Source organism: Podarcis filfolensis (genome assembly GCF_964270895.1).
Source record: "Podarcis filfolensis genome assembly, chromosome: 1".
NCBI lineage: Eukaryota > Metazoa > Chordata > Lepidosauria > Squamata > Lacertidae > Podarcis > Podarcis filfolensis.
In genome coordinates this window covers 121110573-121126471 of record NC_139604.1, presented here as the reverse complement: position 1 = coordinate 121126471, position 15899 = coordinate 121110573, and the positions used below count along the sequence as shown (strand labels likewise).

At 43.3% G+C, this 15899-nt stretch overlaps 1 protein-coding gene across 2 annotated transcripts in view; it reads right to left on the bottom strand.

Annotated features, from left to right (window-relative positions):
• Window positions 1-8124: 8124 nt before the first annotated feature.
• The window catches only part of RCOR1 (REST corepressor 1), a 142046-nt gene continuing 134271 nt past the window's right edge, over window positions 8125-15899 (bottom strand). For both annotated transcript variants that reach the window (XM_083616825.1, XM_083616826.1), the window contains exon 12: window positions 8125-14537. In XM_083616825.1, the coding sequence (XP_083472951.1) occupies window positions 14496-14537 (42 nt within the window). In that variant the 3' untranslated portion in view covers window positions 8125-14495. The remainder of the gene's footprint in view (window positions 14538-15899) is intronic.

Genomic DNA, 15899 nt, shown 5'->3' with positions numbered 1-15899 from the left:
AAATAAAGTTGTGAATGTTTATTCAAAACCTGCCAATGAGTCCATCTCTTTTTGTTGTTTATGTAGGTAAGTTGTGAAAGGTCCCCATTCTTTTTTAAAGTCACTATTGTCCTTTCCATGTAATTTGTCCGTTAACTTTGCTAATTATGCATAACTCATTGATTTTTCTTGCCATTGTTCTTTGGTTGGTATTTCTCCTGTCTTCCAGCTTTGGGCTAACAAAACGGTTGCCGCTGTTGCAGCATACATAAATATTTTCCATTTTTCTTTTGGCAGATCTTGACCTGAAATACCCAGCATTGCTACGTTATTTCTGTGATCATACTGAATGCCCATTTGGGTGAGAGATTCCCACTGCTATGGCATTACGTTTGGCTGGTATTAAGTGCTATCTGGACACTAGCTTCTGAAAAGACTCCCATTGCTACGAACATGGTATTAAATAACTGCTTGGTCCACATAGCACCCAAGATGCACTTGAACCCAATTGACACGTAGTATATCAAAATGCTAAGTGATATTTATACTGGAAATGCCTGATGCAAACTTGTGCATCAACTTGTTCTTGGGTAGCATATTGCCACCCTTTAGTTTCAGCCTGGGCCATGAAAATATCATCAACGCCACCGGCAATAAATAAATAAAAAGAACATCTCTAAAGTGGCACAGTTATTGCTACAAATGTTACTGATAAGCACCGATGAAGTGCAAGGAAATCGTTTTAGGAAATAGAGCAAGCATAAATGCTGGAGCCCATTATCTTGTGCCACTGCTTCGGAATTATGCCTATTTATCGCATTAAAAAATAACCCTTTGTCAGTCCGAGGAAATCCCTTTAAAATATCACACATCCCTTATAAACAAGGGTCAGCAAACTTTTTCAGCAGGGGGCTGGTCCACTGTCCCTCAGACCTTGTGTGGGGCAGGACAATATTTTGGGGGGGGGGGGAATGAATGAATTCCTATGCCCCACAAATAACCCAGAGATGCATTTTAAATAAAAGCACACATTCTACTCATGTAAAAACACGCTGATTCCCAGACCGTCCGCAGGCTGGATTGAGAAGGTGATTGGGCTGGATCCGGCCCCCAGGCCTTGGTTTGCCTACCCATGCTTTAAAATACCATACATCGTGCTACCATACAGGTTGGGGTAGCTGTAGCCTGGGGCATTAGGTAAAGGTAAAGGGACCCCTGACCATTAGGTCCAGTCATGGCCGACTCTGGGGTTGCGGCGCTCATCTCGCTTTATTGGCCGAGGGAGCCGGTGTACAGCTTCCGGGTCATGTGGCTAGCATGACTAAGCCGCTTCTGGTGAACCAGAGCAGCGCACGGAAACACCGTTTACCTTCCCGCCGGAGCGGTACCTATTTATCTACTTGCACTTTGACATGCTTTCGAACTGCTAGGTTGGCAGGAGCAGGGACCGAGCAACGGGAGCTCACCCCATCGCGGGGATCCAAACCACCGACCTTCTGATCGGCAAGTCCTAGGCTCTGTGGTTTAACCCACAGCGCCACCCGCATCTTATGCACTCCCTAATTCCACACTAACTTCCAGATTTTGAACTACAACTGGCCAGCATGACCAAAAGGCAGGGGTGATGGAATTTGAAAGGCAGTAGCATCTGGAGGCTGCTGCTGCTGTTGTTATACGGCCCTATACCCATAGATTTCAGGATGGTTCACAACATAAAATTACAATATAAAAATGCAAAGTACTTAATAAAAATAAGAACTAAGACAACCCAATAATCCCCTCTACCACAACACATTCAAAAGGGCATCAGATGTCAATCAGCCAAGGACTTGGTTGAAGATGGGGAGCCATCACAGAAAAGGCCCTTTCTCATGTTGCCACCCTCCGGACCTCCCATGGGGGAATCACATGAAGGGCAGCCCACCATTGAAAGACTATGTTCCTTGGAAAGGCATATATCTATGTAGATTTATGTTGAGAGGCCACTGTTAAGATGTCACACAAACAGCCTCTGAAATGGGAGAAGAAAGAAAAGGCAATATGTCATCTTTCTCATTTACTTTTCCTTTCACAAACCAGAGCGGCTGTCCCTCCCCATCTCATTCCACCATCCAGCAGAAACCTCATTAAGGAATCCTTCTTTTCCAAACCCCCTCGTGTGCCTTCTCCCTAAGGGAGTTTTAGTGCCATAACTCAAGCGAGCTTTCAAGTCTTATATTACTTCTGTTTTGATTTATCTCACGCCCTGTTCACAGCAGCCCAGGGCAAAGCACAGCGTGGTTAAAAGCTGGGGAAATATCAAATGTGAATCCTAAGCGTATCCTATCATTGACGATCATTTATAGGGCAATTATATTATGCAGAATGCTTTATAACCTGCCATTTAGGCTGTTGACAAATCGGAAAAGGACACCGCCAACGTTCCCGTTTTGCAAACAACGCTCTTCCCAGGGCACAGCCTCTTACCGCCACCAGCGATGCAAGGATTGCAGTCGTATATGCACTTAAGAGGTGCATGAGACATCAGTAGGTCACCTAACCCAACCTGCTTGCAAGAAACCCACTCCTCCAGCGTCCCTGGCAGGTGGGCCTCTGTTTCAAGACCTCTAAGGAAGGAATTGACTGCAATGCAGTCCTACGTTATGCCAGCTTGCCAGTTTAAGATTGCTCAGGACTCTGGTCTTCCCACCCTAGCAAGGCAGAGAGGCCATGTCTCCCCCTTCAGCATGCAAACTGCAGAAAGGGTTCATCTGGCTGGGAGGTGGGGAAATCCAGCAACAGGGATAGCCTTTCACGACTTCCAAAAGGCGTCATGTTCCCCTGTCTGTCTGTCCGTCTGGGGAATGACTAAAAGCCACCTGAGTGAGGAGAGCTTTCAAAAGAACAAAAAAATACTGAATCAATAAATTGCACTCCAGAACTTTTTATTTTGACAATATTTCCAGGATCAAAGAAGGATATTCTGTCGAAAGAACTGTAAACATTTTCACTAATGGCAGCTAGATGGGTACCTCAGTTCAGCATGGGAAAGAATCGGAAAATCTGTCTACACAGATTTCTGTTTAGGGAAGCTTTTAATATTTGATGAATTATTGTATTTTAATATTTTGCTGGAAGCCGCTCAGAGTGGCTGGGGAAACCCAGCCAGATGGGTGGGGTATAAATAATAAATTATTATTATTTATTATTATTACTACACAATTTTGGTATAAGAACCTTTGGTCTGCTGCAACCTCAGGAAAGATAGCGGCCAATCTAAGACTGAAACGGGAAGGCAATATTTCAGTTTGGTGGGACTTTATTCATTTACCTTCAATCCAAATATGTGCATCTCTCTGCCAGAAGTAGCCAGATCTATATGGATGTCATAGGTCAAGCACAGAGATTTCTGGTGATTGTCTCACACCATTAAGAAAAATGAGAGGGCATTTATAATATATAGACCCTTCCAACTCTATGGTTCTCTTTGATTCATACCAGCTCAGGAGCTAGTCCTAGGTTTGGGCTAGGTGAGTGCCGGACAGCTTTTTAGCCCTTTTTTGCAATCTTTCCTGAATTTTTCCAGCCCAATTGGCATCAGAGCTCCAACATTTAAAAAATAAATAAATAAAGTTATGAGAGGGAAAGAAAAAGTAAAAAAGGGGGGAATAGTGCCAAAAATACAATAAGAAAGATATAGTATAATGCGCTACATATAATCAGTTACACCTAATTCTTCTTCATAGAAGAAACTGGTTGGTTTTATTTTGAAGGATTAAGTTAAGTTTATTAAGGAAAGGGGACAGATTATGTTCTGTATTACATTACATTGTCCTTTCGAAATGAGCAGGCCCGTTTTGCCTTTTGTCTATTGACAACTACTTGGCTGAATGCTTATGGCAATATTTTGCCATTTGAAAACACCCTCACACAGGCTATGCTAATGCATTCCCAGAGAGCAGAACATTCTCCATTGCAGGTCTTCCAGATTTTTGCTGTCAGAGCCCAAAGCCGAACCTGACACTAATGAGAAGGTCTGATGGGTGAGCGTTCAGATTGTGTCTCTTATGCAGTCATTTGTTATGGTTTCCCTGTGAAGTTGTGACACAAAATCATAGCATCCGGCCCTTTTAACTTCACAGCAGCTTCTGCGAGCCCCAACATTTTATTCCTCTCATGCAGATCCTTGTCAAGGGAAAGGACGGCTATAGCGATAGCAAAGCTATAGTCTATAGCAAAGCACACAAGACTGCATGCAGAAGGCCTTAAAACACACAAGCAAAGGCTCTTATTTGTAAGGAGGAAATATATATTTATTCAAGCAAGAAGTGGCATCGGCTTAGCAGTAGACACAGGGCTCAGGAGTCATAGTTCAGGAGCACAAGCAGCAGCTCAGATCTGGGAGGAAGCAACAAAGATGTCCCAACAAGTTGCCATGCCATGCCTGGGACAGGTAGAGACATGGCTGCCAACCTGGTTGTGTATTTGCAAGGGAAAGCAGACTTTGGCTCTACTTCCCATTAACTGATGGATCGTAAAGACAAAGCCTGTTGGATTGGCTGAGTGTAGTTCTGTAAAGTCCCAATTTGGGGACCTCGAAGTCCCTAGCCACCTGGCATCGTTGTGCTATCAGGTGACAGACAGGTAGGCAGCCACGCTGATCCTGATAAGGATCCGGCCCGCAGAGCCAGAAAAGGTCCCCCACTGCTGTTCTACGCTCTGCCACCAAGGCCCCTGCCTATTTCACCAACTACTCTTAAGCACTACAGCTCATGCGCAATAGTCAAAACATAACTGCTCATCAGCTTTAACGCATTTAAGGAGACAAAAGTACAACTCAGTGCCTGGGCATTGTGACTATTCCTGTCACAAAGGGAGCAAGCCAATGCTCTCATTAGCAATACCATGCTAAGCGAGAGGGGCAAAAAGACAAATGAAAAGGATGTTGCAGTGAACCATAGCTTTATGTTGAAAAGATTGTCCCCTCTTTCAACACAACCAGACTTTTGTTTGTGCAAGTAAGAGGGATCTACAGGAGTGCTTGTAACCTACTTGGTAAATTGTGTTAACAGAAAATAAATAGGCACTCCCATGAAACTTTGCTAATTGCCTCTTAATGTGCCAAACACAGGTCTCCATTCATGCAGCCATTGTTTTGCTCTGTTTCCGCTATGGATCCACTGGGCTTTCCCCTAGAAAAGGAACAAAACCAGGTATGCTCACCTCAAGTTTACTGGGTTGACATTGGCTCAGTAGAGGATGCAGTTCCTTTGTTGAAATGAGTCAGTTCTACAGTGTTATTTACTTATTAGTATTATTAATAATATTAGGTGGCATAAAACAAGGTTTTACTCATTGAATAGACCCATGGAAATTACTAGACCTACATTATTAATTTCAATGGGTCTTTTATGGAGAAAAACTTAGTTGAGTATCGCCCATTAACACCACTGTTCTTAATTTGAAGTATTGTCTACTTTTCATCAAGGGATGCGGGTGGCGCTGTGGGTTAAACCACAGAGCCTAGGACTTAGAATCATAGAATCATAGAGTTGGAAGAGACCACAAGGGCCATCGAGTCCAACCCCCTGCCAAGCAGGAAACACCATCAGAGCACTCCTGATATGTGGTCAGTAGGGAAGGAGGAGGTTTTTCAGATATTTGGTGACCGAAGTCACTTAGGGCTTTCAACACTAGCATGGGCACTTGTAATTGGGTCCAGAAATGAACCTGACAACCAAGGAAGATGTTTTCCAATGTTCCAAATGGAAGCCTAGCCAGTAGCTGAGACACTGCATTGTGCATGAAAGCCTTTTAATCATGAGAGCCAGTGTGGTGGTTAAGAGCGGTAATCTGGTGAACCGGGTTCGCTTCCCCGCTCCTCCACATGCAGCTGCTGGGTGACCTTGGGCTAGTCACACTTCTCTGAAGTCTCTCAGCCCCACTCACCTCACAGAGTGTTTGTTGTGGGGGAGGAAGGGAAAGGAGAATGTTAGCCGCTAGGAGACTCTTTCAGGTAGTGATAAAGCGGGATATCAAATCCAAACTCTTCTTAATTAGACATGACTTCAATTTCTAGGTTCGAAATATGCAAGAAGGTACATAAAACAGGAGTTGGCTGAGAGCAGGCTGATGTTTGTAGGGTAGTGCCCCCTTTGCCCCCACCTTCACCGACTCTGGTCTGTATGGGGGTATGTCCTACACATGAGTAATACGTTCATTTGGGTTTCTTTTGTGAGAGGGAGCTCTCTTAGGTGCTGCAGCCACCAGTCTGCCTTTCCACTTTCCCCCATGAACCCAGAACAAGAAAACAACAAAAGGGCTGGGGACCTCAGTGGCAGGAATCAAGAGTCTGGTAATCATAATTTATGGGCAACTTCCAGAACTGCCAGTCAGCCTATAGTAGCCCATAATCTGATACCCTAATTTCTTAAATGGTCTGAAAATGGGACGTTTCAATGGTTTAAATCAAATGCTTCTATGTTTGCAGACGCAATGCTAAATTTGTGAATTAAAAGTGTGATTTTGCAGCCCGCAGGGTACAAGACTGGATCTCTATAAACGGCAAGGAAGGAAAATCACTTCTCAGTGGCAAAGCTGTCATTTCTGTAGGAAGCATCTTCTATACGTGTTGACCTAAAATAAGAAATAATGGTCTATATGTTACAACCATAATGAGCCCCTGCGAGACCGAATGAACTGTGCGACTGTCCTAATGTATATTGACAGCATAATCTGAGGAGTTATGGTGGAACTGTAGCCTTGCTAAAATTTATTGGATAAATAATAGAGAGAGATTTTTTTAAAGGATTATTGGATACAGCATTACTCTTCAGCCCAAGAATGATCTTTCCTGGTTATCCAAAACACTCACGAGAGAATCAAGAGCTTGCTTGGAATATTCTGACAATTGATAGAACATCCTTGTTTTAACTAATGCAGAAGTGTGTTGCTGTCTGGAATAGTGATAGCAGCTTAGGAGGACATGGTGTGTATTATTGAAGTGAAATGTCTTACACATGAGGAGTTGAATGGGAATAAAGCCTTTAATGACATTTGAAGCCTATTTGGGGGTTTTGTTTTGTTTTGAAGGAAGACATTGAAACAGGATTATGTTCTGCTATGTCTTGGAAAGAAGAGGTGGTGCTGGCAGTCTCACTTAGCCCAAGAGTTCTCTCAGGCCAATGATGGTTCTGTCATGAGTGGTTAGTGTGTGCATTCCCTGGCGTGAGTTTCCTCACTTCTGGCTTCCCCCTGGACCCACAGCTCTTTCTTATATGGCCCGAGGAAAGAGAAGACCAACGCTGTGTACACACTTCCGTCACTGGTTTGGGAAGTGCTGTGCAACCAGGTCCTGCTATCCAAACGCTCGTTATACAAAAAATCCACCTATCCAAATACGAGGAATTTGTACCCAAACTTCACTAGACACACCGCAGATTCAGATATCCAAACAGCTGGACCTGTGTGTAGTACTGTAAACAAATAAGCCGCCTTAAACAAGCCTTGCTTTTTTGCTTTGTGGGTCTGTCACAGCCCACAGGGAGGGAAGAGGAGAGATTGGGCATATAAGAGAGCATATTTTCCCCTTCCTTGTTTGCCTTTTGCAAGGTTTTAAAGGGTGGTGCTGGTGCTTTATTCATTATCTTGGAGTCCAAATCCTGTAGTCGGGAACGCAATAGAATTTTCCTCATGGGAATCAATGGAAACCGCAGACTCGCTCTGCAAACACTCACAACACTATTCCCTGAGAACACATTGTGTTTGTCCTGCAGTAGCTGCCTTTACAAATCCAGTGAGCCAGAATCTGGTTCTATCCTGTCTCTCCTTATGAAAAGCAGCCTCAATCCAAAGTAATAAGAATGGCTTAGCTGCACTGTAAGCAGGTACTGTGTACACAGCCTAAGTATGGGATAAATAGAAGTTGCATATTGATTACAAGAAGGGGCTTATTAGGAAATAAGAAGTCTGCTTTTTTTGGTTTGGCTCTTAAGGACAGGCCATAATAATCTCGGTCACCTCAAGTGTTGGCTGCTGATACCTGTAACAGGCCTGTGTCTCTCACAGAGTGAGGCACCAATCACGCTGGACAAGCAATCAATTCTCAAGTCCTATCCATTTTGGAATGATGAGGCTTTTAAGCACACAGTACATCACATCAATGGCTTGAGTTTTGTTTTTTGTTTTTTTAATTTCATGTCAGCAAACATTGGAAATAATAGAAAAATGAACTGTGCAGAGTTTCAGAAAAGAATCACGAGTTCCCCTCCCCGCCATAATTCCTCTTACAGTAAAATGATAATTCAAGGGGTAGGGGAGGAAAAACTATTATTTTCAGTGGCTAAGCAGTTTTATAATTCTATGACCATTCATCACAGTTAAGTGTACTAAATAATGCGCAGGGAGGGAAAGAAACAGGCAACAAAAGAGAGAGAGAGATGAATAATATTACTTACAACAGCATTATCAATACATACTTTAAAAAAAAAACCTACCCCTGATGCATAATTGTATCACTTCAAAGGCTAATACAGAATTTTATTATATTTGCAAACTTAACCTTAATCATCAGAAAGTCTGGGGGGGGGGGGTTGACCTTGTAAGCGGTCTATGAGAATTTAACAAAACTGATAAAATCTACATAATGGAATAACTATACACTCCAGTATAAATTTAAATTTGAGGAGAATATGAATGTAAACACTCATTAATATACAACATGCCCAGACATATACTGACCTTCTCTCTTCAGAACTGTCACTTTCACTGCTAATTGTGCTTTGCTGCCCACAGAGGCAGCTATTCAACAGGTGCTGCTTCTGTTTCAGGGATGCTTGCAAGGAAAGGATTCCAGCTCAAGCACCGCTGAAACGAATGGAGGCTATGCATCATCATCATCATTGTAAGTGGGCTGTGCCCAGGGAAACACACACACAAAAAGCTGCATTTTTTTCAGGGAGTAGCCGAAGGGGACTCGGGGTATTATAGGGCATTGCACAAGATGGCTCGGTTTTGACAAGCTAAAAACACAGACTACAGCTAATTGAAACTCATAAAAACAGGGACACTGATTTTGTTTTGTTTTTTACCTTGGTTCAAGTTTTAAAAATGTCCCAGGAGGATTAAACTTTGCTATTTTAAAACGGAAACTTCCAAAATTAGTAAAGCCTTTTACACTTGTCTACACTGAAAGGAAACCAGGTTATTTAAAAGCAATGCTTGGATCATATCTGGTACACAACATGCAGCGTGTGTGAGAATCTAAACGAAAGCGAAGAATTAAATGAGAACGAACATACTTTAGCCGGGCCATAAAAAGTAACAAAACTGCTGGCTAGGATGGAGATTTGAGGATAGATCCCTCCTCTTTCCCTCAAAAAAGTTGCAAAGTACTTACTACCATTTTTACCCAACTTCAAGATGCACGCAACAGCCAAAGTCATTTCTGGAACTCAAGCGAAACTTATATTTTCTCCTTTTCTTTTTTTCTCAAACGGCATCCGTTCCTTGGCCAACCAATACCACATGACAAACTACTTCATTTCATCAAAGGGGAGCTTCTCACATGGGATTAAGCTTCTGAGAAAAACAGCAACCCCATAGATTAATCCCTGCCAGGAGGCCACTGCAAACACCATGCATGGGACTAAGCAACTCATCTATCAGAACGTTCGAACACGGCATTGGCTGGCATTGGAACAGAGATCATTCTGTTTGGAATTCCTGGTACATCTTTGCAGTGGGCCGCTTGGGGCTGTGGAACAGGAGGGCAGAATTATCACCTCCAGGATCGAGGATGGGCGCCATCGGTTCTCTGGTCCTACCTGACTTTTCTGGGAGCTGCGTGGAGGAGACGCCCGACTTCCTGGGCGGTATTGCAAGGCAGGTTGCCAGACAAGGCGCCGACTAGTAGACTAGATGGCAGAGCCTGACCTTCTTCTCCACCTTCCCTCCATGTGTATACTGACTGCATGGAGTGGAAGAGCAGTTAAAACAGCCAGTCACCTTGCCCCTCAATCTGTCTTCAGCAGAATGTATGAAATACACAGGCGGCTTCCATCCATGCGATCAAAGAGCCTGGCTGTGCAATGTCCCTACTCACACTGAAGACTCCATAGATCTGTGCATGGGCAGAAGCCCTTTTGCACACATTCTGCCAACCCCTGGAAAACAGGGATGGGGAGGAGCTGCATGAAGGTCAGGGATCGGGGCCAAGGGCCACAATTCCCTCCCTCTCCTCAACACACAGATGCGTTTCAAAGGGGGGAAACTGCAAAAACAACAACAACACAAAACAAAATAAATCCCTGAAATACGTACGAGGGCAACCCTTATGGCTGCTTTGCCAGTTGTAGCTGCTGCCGAGCATATGATTTCCCTAAGCTGTGTTAAGTTCAACATACAATGTCTCTTGCAAATATCTCTTCTTCCCTTGGCTCTAGATTAAAGAAGTTCAATCGCCATGTTTCAGACCAGTCAGGATACAACATTCAAATAAACAAGGCATCCTGATGGATAAGCAGAGCAGGTTGGGGAGAAATGGGGAGGAAAATGTACTGGCATGTTACACAACTATACTTAAAAATTAAATAGAACAAACGTAAAATTATGGCGCGTGTGTACATTTGTTAAGATTTCTAAAACTAAAAGTCTTTTTTTTAAAAAAAAAGTACCACTTTTTGTCATAGCGAAGCCGTCGTTGCACAATAACTTATACTTAGAAGGAAACGAAAACTTTCCATCTTCCACAAAATATATATAATTATAACATCCACACTGATAGTTTAAGGAAACAAAATTTAAGCAAATATTACATGTAATGTAGCAATCTTTGTGGACCTTTCTAAATCAGAACGTGGTGCCTCGGAACGTGAACGCTTGAACTGAAAGGTTAAGCTTTTCCATATAGGAGACAAGACTATGAAACAAAGAAAACAACCGAAAGTTAATAATATTTCCCCCGTTTCATACTGGAACAGTTGCAGGTGATATTCAATTAATGGTGGGGAGGGGAATTCAGTGTCATGTTTTATTGTATTCAGGTTTACAATAAGGTAATCATGAAGAGGCAAAGACATGATTTCTCTTCCTGGGATAGGGATCAAGCCAAAACCCGATCTTTTTCTGATAATGTTTGGTAGGCTTGCTGAAGGGAACAGTGAAACAGGCTTGTACTCTGAGTTAAACCACATGATCAGCAGGTCCACTGTCAAGACTGTACCACTTCAGCTGTAGAGGTTACTCGACATAAATGCTCCCTAGAGACACAATCTTAACATGTTCTGGCCTCACTCTCTGGCATGAAAGTTCTCTACGTGGAGAGCTTTCAAATCTCTCCCAACCAGCAATCTCAAATGTCCAGCAACATATACATCACATGATCATACCTTTCAGCTCTCCGACAGTATGGATTTGAGGCAGACCGTTCAAACCAACCTGGCTATTATATCCTTTGCTAATTTAATATAAAACATTTACATAGATTTTCTTAAAAAATATAAAATTGCACACTGCCTAGTGCTGTGGCTGGATTTTTAAAAAAGGACAGGCCAGGGTTGTTGTTTTTAAAAATAAATAAATTACTAGGTGGAAATCCAAACCCATAACCTTCTTAATGCAGAACATTGTTAAAACACACCAATTATTCTTCACCACGTCTCTTGGAAGCAGCTACTTTCTACAACCTTGCCTGGGAGGGAACAGACTCAATTCAATATGGATAGGTGAGGATTTAAAGAAGGGGAAGAAATGGTTCCCAGAGATCGTAATCTAGATCAGATGGCTCAGGCACAAGGAGGTGTCACTTAGGAGTAAAGGAAAGAGGCCAAGATTTTGTCATTTGCACGCTAGTGTTTTTCAATTTCCCTGTTCCTCAGTAGACTAGCTGGCGTTATTTTTCAAAAAGCTTTATTGTTTCTTTAGCTCTCTGTGATTTTTGGTGTTATCTATGTATTCTCCTCTTGTTTTGAACCCTGGATAAGAAAACAAGCAACATTATATATCTCGGCTTCTCCAACATTTCATCATCAGGCAGCTGCTATGAAGCAAGTCTTGTTTAAAAGGTGCTTGCAAGTGGCTAGAATTAGTCTTGATCTTGGCTGTTCAGGATCCGCTATGCTAGGGACCGGGGAACCTGTTGCATGCCACATTTGGCAGGACTACAGTTCCCATCAGCCCTAGCCAGCAAGGTCAGGCATGATGGGAGCAAAGGTCCAACACTATCTGAAGCACCACAAGGTTCTTCATCCCTGCAATCAGGGCAAAATGGGCAGCTGGTTGGGCTATTATTTTCAATGAAATTTGTCTACCAGCCAATTGCAATTCCCTTGTGGTTTCAGCCACTGAAAATTATGATAAAGTGCAGTTCTGCCTTCTCATGCATAGTAGAAGTCCCCAGTTATTATTACTGTTATATTGTTGTTGTTGTTATTGTTGTTATTTTAAAAAGCTTCAGAGCCAAATAAGTACACCACAATGGTTAAAATGCTTACACTGGCTAATGCATGTCGTAAGGAATAAGCCACCTGTTGTGCTTTAACTGCATATATTTTTAATTATCAAAACAGAAGGGACAGACCCTTCCAAAAATAAGGCGTTTACATTACCTCAGGAAACAAAGGTTATTACTAGAAGACCTGTTCCCCCATATATTTGCAGTGGCGTTTGGTGTACCAAACAGAACGTGTCTTAGGACAGCAAGCTTTAATCGGCAGGTTAGTTCGTAGGCAGGGTGTGTGTGTGTCAACTTTAGAAGGCAGAGGCAAATTTTAAATTCAGCGTGACTACCAGCGAAGGGCGCACATGTACATTTGCAGCTGCTGCCGTAAAAAAGGGCATGGCAAGAGAAAAGTATTAAAGATAGCTCTTTTTCCGTCCGACGAGCGGTAGGTTTGTTAAACTGCAAATTAATCCCCCCCTTCACCCTCAGCATCTCAAAAAGCCGTGCATATTGAGGTTGCAACTTTATTTGAAATTGATTTCTACGTTAAGGGTACTGTGGGAATGAAGTCAACTAAAAACACGCGCACATAAATTAACCCCTGGACATCCCTGATTAAAATTATTTAATTTTGCATCGTTATTACAGCTAATGAAAATATTTAAGAACGCTACATCCTACATCTTTCAGCTGAAGGGCTCCTTTGGTACCCACGCCGCCTCCATACTGCCAAGTTCAGAAGTCTAAGGAGGAGGAACCTCCAAGTCTCTGTTCCTCAAGCCAGCTCCATCCCAGCTCCTAGAAAGTAGAACTTGCCACAACGGCCTTTGCCACATAGCTGGGCTCCGCGTGTTGGAAGGAACTAAGCGACAGCAGCTTGAAGGAGCTCTTGGGGTGGGAGAAAGGGGACAGGGTGTGTGTGTGTGTGTGTCCCCTCTGTTCAAACACACATTTTAAAGGACTGAAGCTCTCTATCCTAATTTGCATCGCAATGTCATGGCCAAGCAAGCCATTTGCCAAGCGCAGAGACTGTGCAGCCTCTGTTCACTTCGGTGGGGCGCCAAGTCCCTTCCTTAATACGACAGAAGTATCAAACAGATGCAGAAGAACCCCGGAGCGAATGGCAAAGGCTGCTGCTTTTGCCCGAACCCCTTAAGACGGTCAAAGGAACTCAGCTGTGTCAGCATTCGCTGGGAGGTTATAATGAAAGAACACGGGTGTTTGGGTGCATATACATCGATCGACCAACAGATTGTTCCAAAGCAGGTTATAGGCTGCACATTCCCTTTTGCACTAAGTAAGAAGGTCCATTACGACAATAATAATGACGATAATAGAAATCACAACTAAGAATGGAGTTTTCTTTAAAAATAAAAAAGGATCAGAATACAGCTTCTGCATGTGCTAGGAGGCGGGTGGTCTACCGCTTGCAGCCCTGAAATCCTACCTACTTGCCAGGTCCCCTGACTTCAGAGAAGCCACCAGGCCATCCTAGCACATGCTCAATACATGTTTTTGATGGAGAGTTCATTCATATATATATATATATATGTATGTATATAATTTTTTTTAAAGAAAAAGAAAAAGATTTTAAAATGTCACTGTAAGAATAATGATTACACCATAAAGTAACCTAAAACCACACAAGGCCATACAGAAATACATACTACTAGGGAGCAAGAAACACCCCTGGTTTTAGGGGTCAACCTCTGAGCGTGGGGAAGAGCAGGAGGGGGAGGAGAGCTGGCTGGTAAGAGGTTTTTTGCATGCCGGCACGTAGATGGCTCAAGGAGAAGCTAATGCTTTGAAGTTGGGTGTTGTTGAAGGGCAGAGAGCTTGTCCCAGGAACTGCAGAAGAGCAAATGGAGGCAGTATGGAGGAATGAGGAGAAAATTAAGGCAAATGTAGCACAGGAACAGAAGTGTTTTTGCCTTGGTTTGTGATTTGTTCTCTTCTTCTTCTTCTCTCTCTCTCTTTTTGGTAATAGCTGCTTGTCCACGGAGATATGATGGCTGTCTTGAGGTTTTGCTAATACCTGATATCATGGATAACCAACAGTAGTCAAAACATCAACATTGTTCTAGGCTACCTGAGTTTCTCATGATGCGGATGTATATCTGACATCCAAAACAGAAGTTGCCTGGAGGAGAAAAGAGAAGGGAGACACAACATTAAAATCGGACAACTCACACAGAGGTCAGATTTCCAAGCCTCGTATCCTGTCCCCAAGGAATCAAAGGTAGCAGGCACCAAAATGAGGGGTGGGTGGGGGAAACCCACAGATGGCTGACGTGAGAGCAAGGAGCTGGCAGTTCCCGTCTGCTTTGAGACATCATTCACGGATTTCTCAGTCAATATTCATAAACAAACAGAAAGCTGAAACGTCAAGCTGCATTGCCACTCTTGTCAATGGCACGGCTTTCAGCAGAACATAAGAAGGGAGGGAGATGAGGCAGGAATGTCATCCTCAACCCCCCCTGGGCCCTAGATTTATAAATGTCTATTATGTTTCATGCACAACACTCGAGATATTCCATAATAGCGTCAAAACAAATATAAAAGCCGCATGCACATCAAGCTCACAAAGCAATGAAACAGGGTTGGGGGAGAGAAACGATATGAAAAAGTCGAGCGCCATCCGAACTCATTAGAAAGGGAAGCTTTAGAAATTGGGCCTGACACATCAGAGAAACGAAAGTGTCTGGGTGCACTTTCCCAGGAAATCAACATTCCATGGAGGGAACTCACGAGCGAGGCTCCCCCTGCTGGGAGGGGAGTCATATGGAGAGATGCACCCTCTGAGACATGTGGGTCCTAGGCCACCAAAGGTCTTGGAAGGTCAAAACCAGAACTTGAATTTTGCGTGGAAGTAAATCTCATGCTCGTGCAGCTGCCACCATGGCAGGCGAATGAGTCTGGGTTCCCCCTGCTTCTATGACAAAGCAGGCTGCAGTGGGAACTCCCAAAGGGGCCTTCAGGGAAGCCCAGCGCAAAGCACATTGCCCAAAAACAAAGGTATCGTCCCACGGAGGAAGGCACCTCACTCCCACAAGCCGCCATAAGATCTGCCATCATTTGAACAACGTCAAGAATAAACAAATTGATTTTCACTGTTTCTGTCAATAGCAACAACCAGGCTTTGGGGAACTGACTGCTTTTAACTAAAGGGTTGGTGCTGCACTGTTTTCGCCATAATTATTTGCATGTTTCAAACAGTTTCTGTGTGTGTGTGTAGTTTTAATTCTATTAATGTTCGATTGTTTCTTAAAGATTGTTTCTTCTATGTTTTTAGCGATTCTTCTTTTTATCTGTAAGCTGCGAAGAAGAAAAAGGAGGAGGAGGAGGAGGAGGAGGAGGAGGAGGAGGAGGAGGAGGAGGAGGAGGAGGAGAAGAAGAAGAAGAAGAAGAAGAAGAAGAAGAAGAAGAAGAAGAAGAAGAAGAAGAAGAAGAGTTGCTCGGGCAATCCAGTCAGAAAGGCAGGGTATAAATATCATCCCCTCAC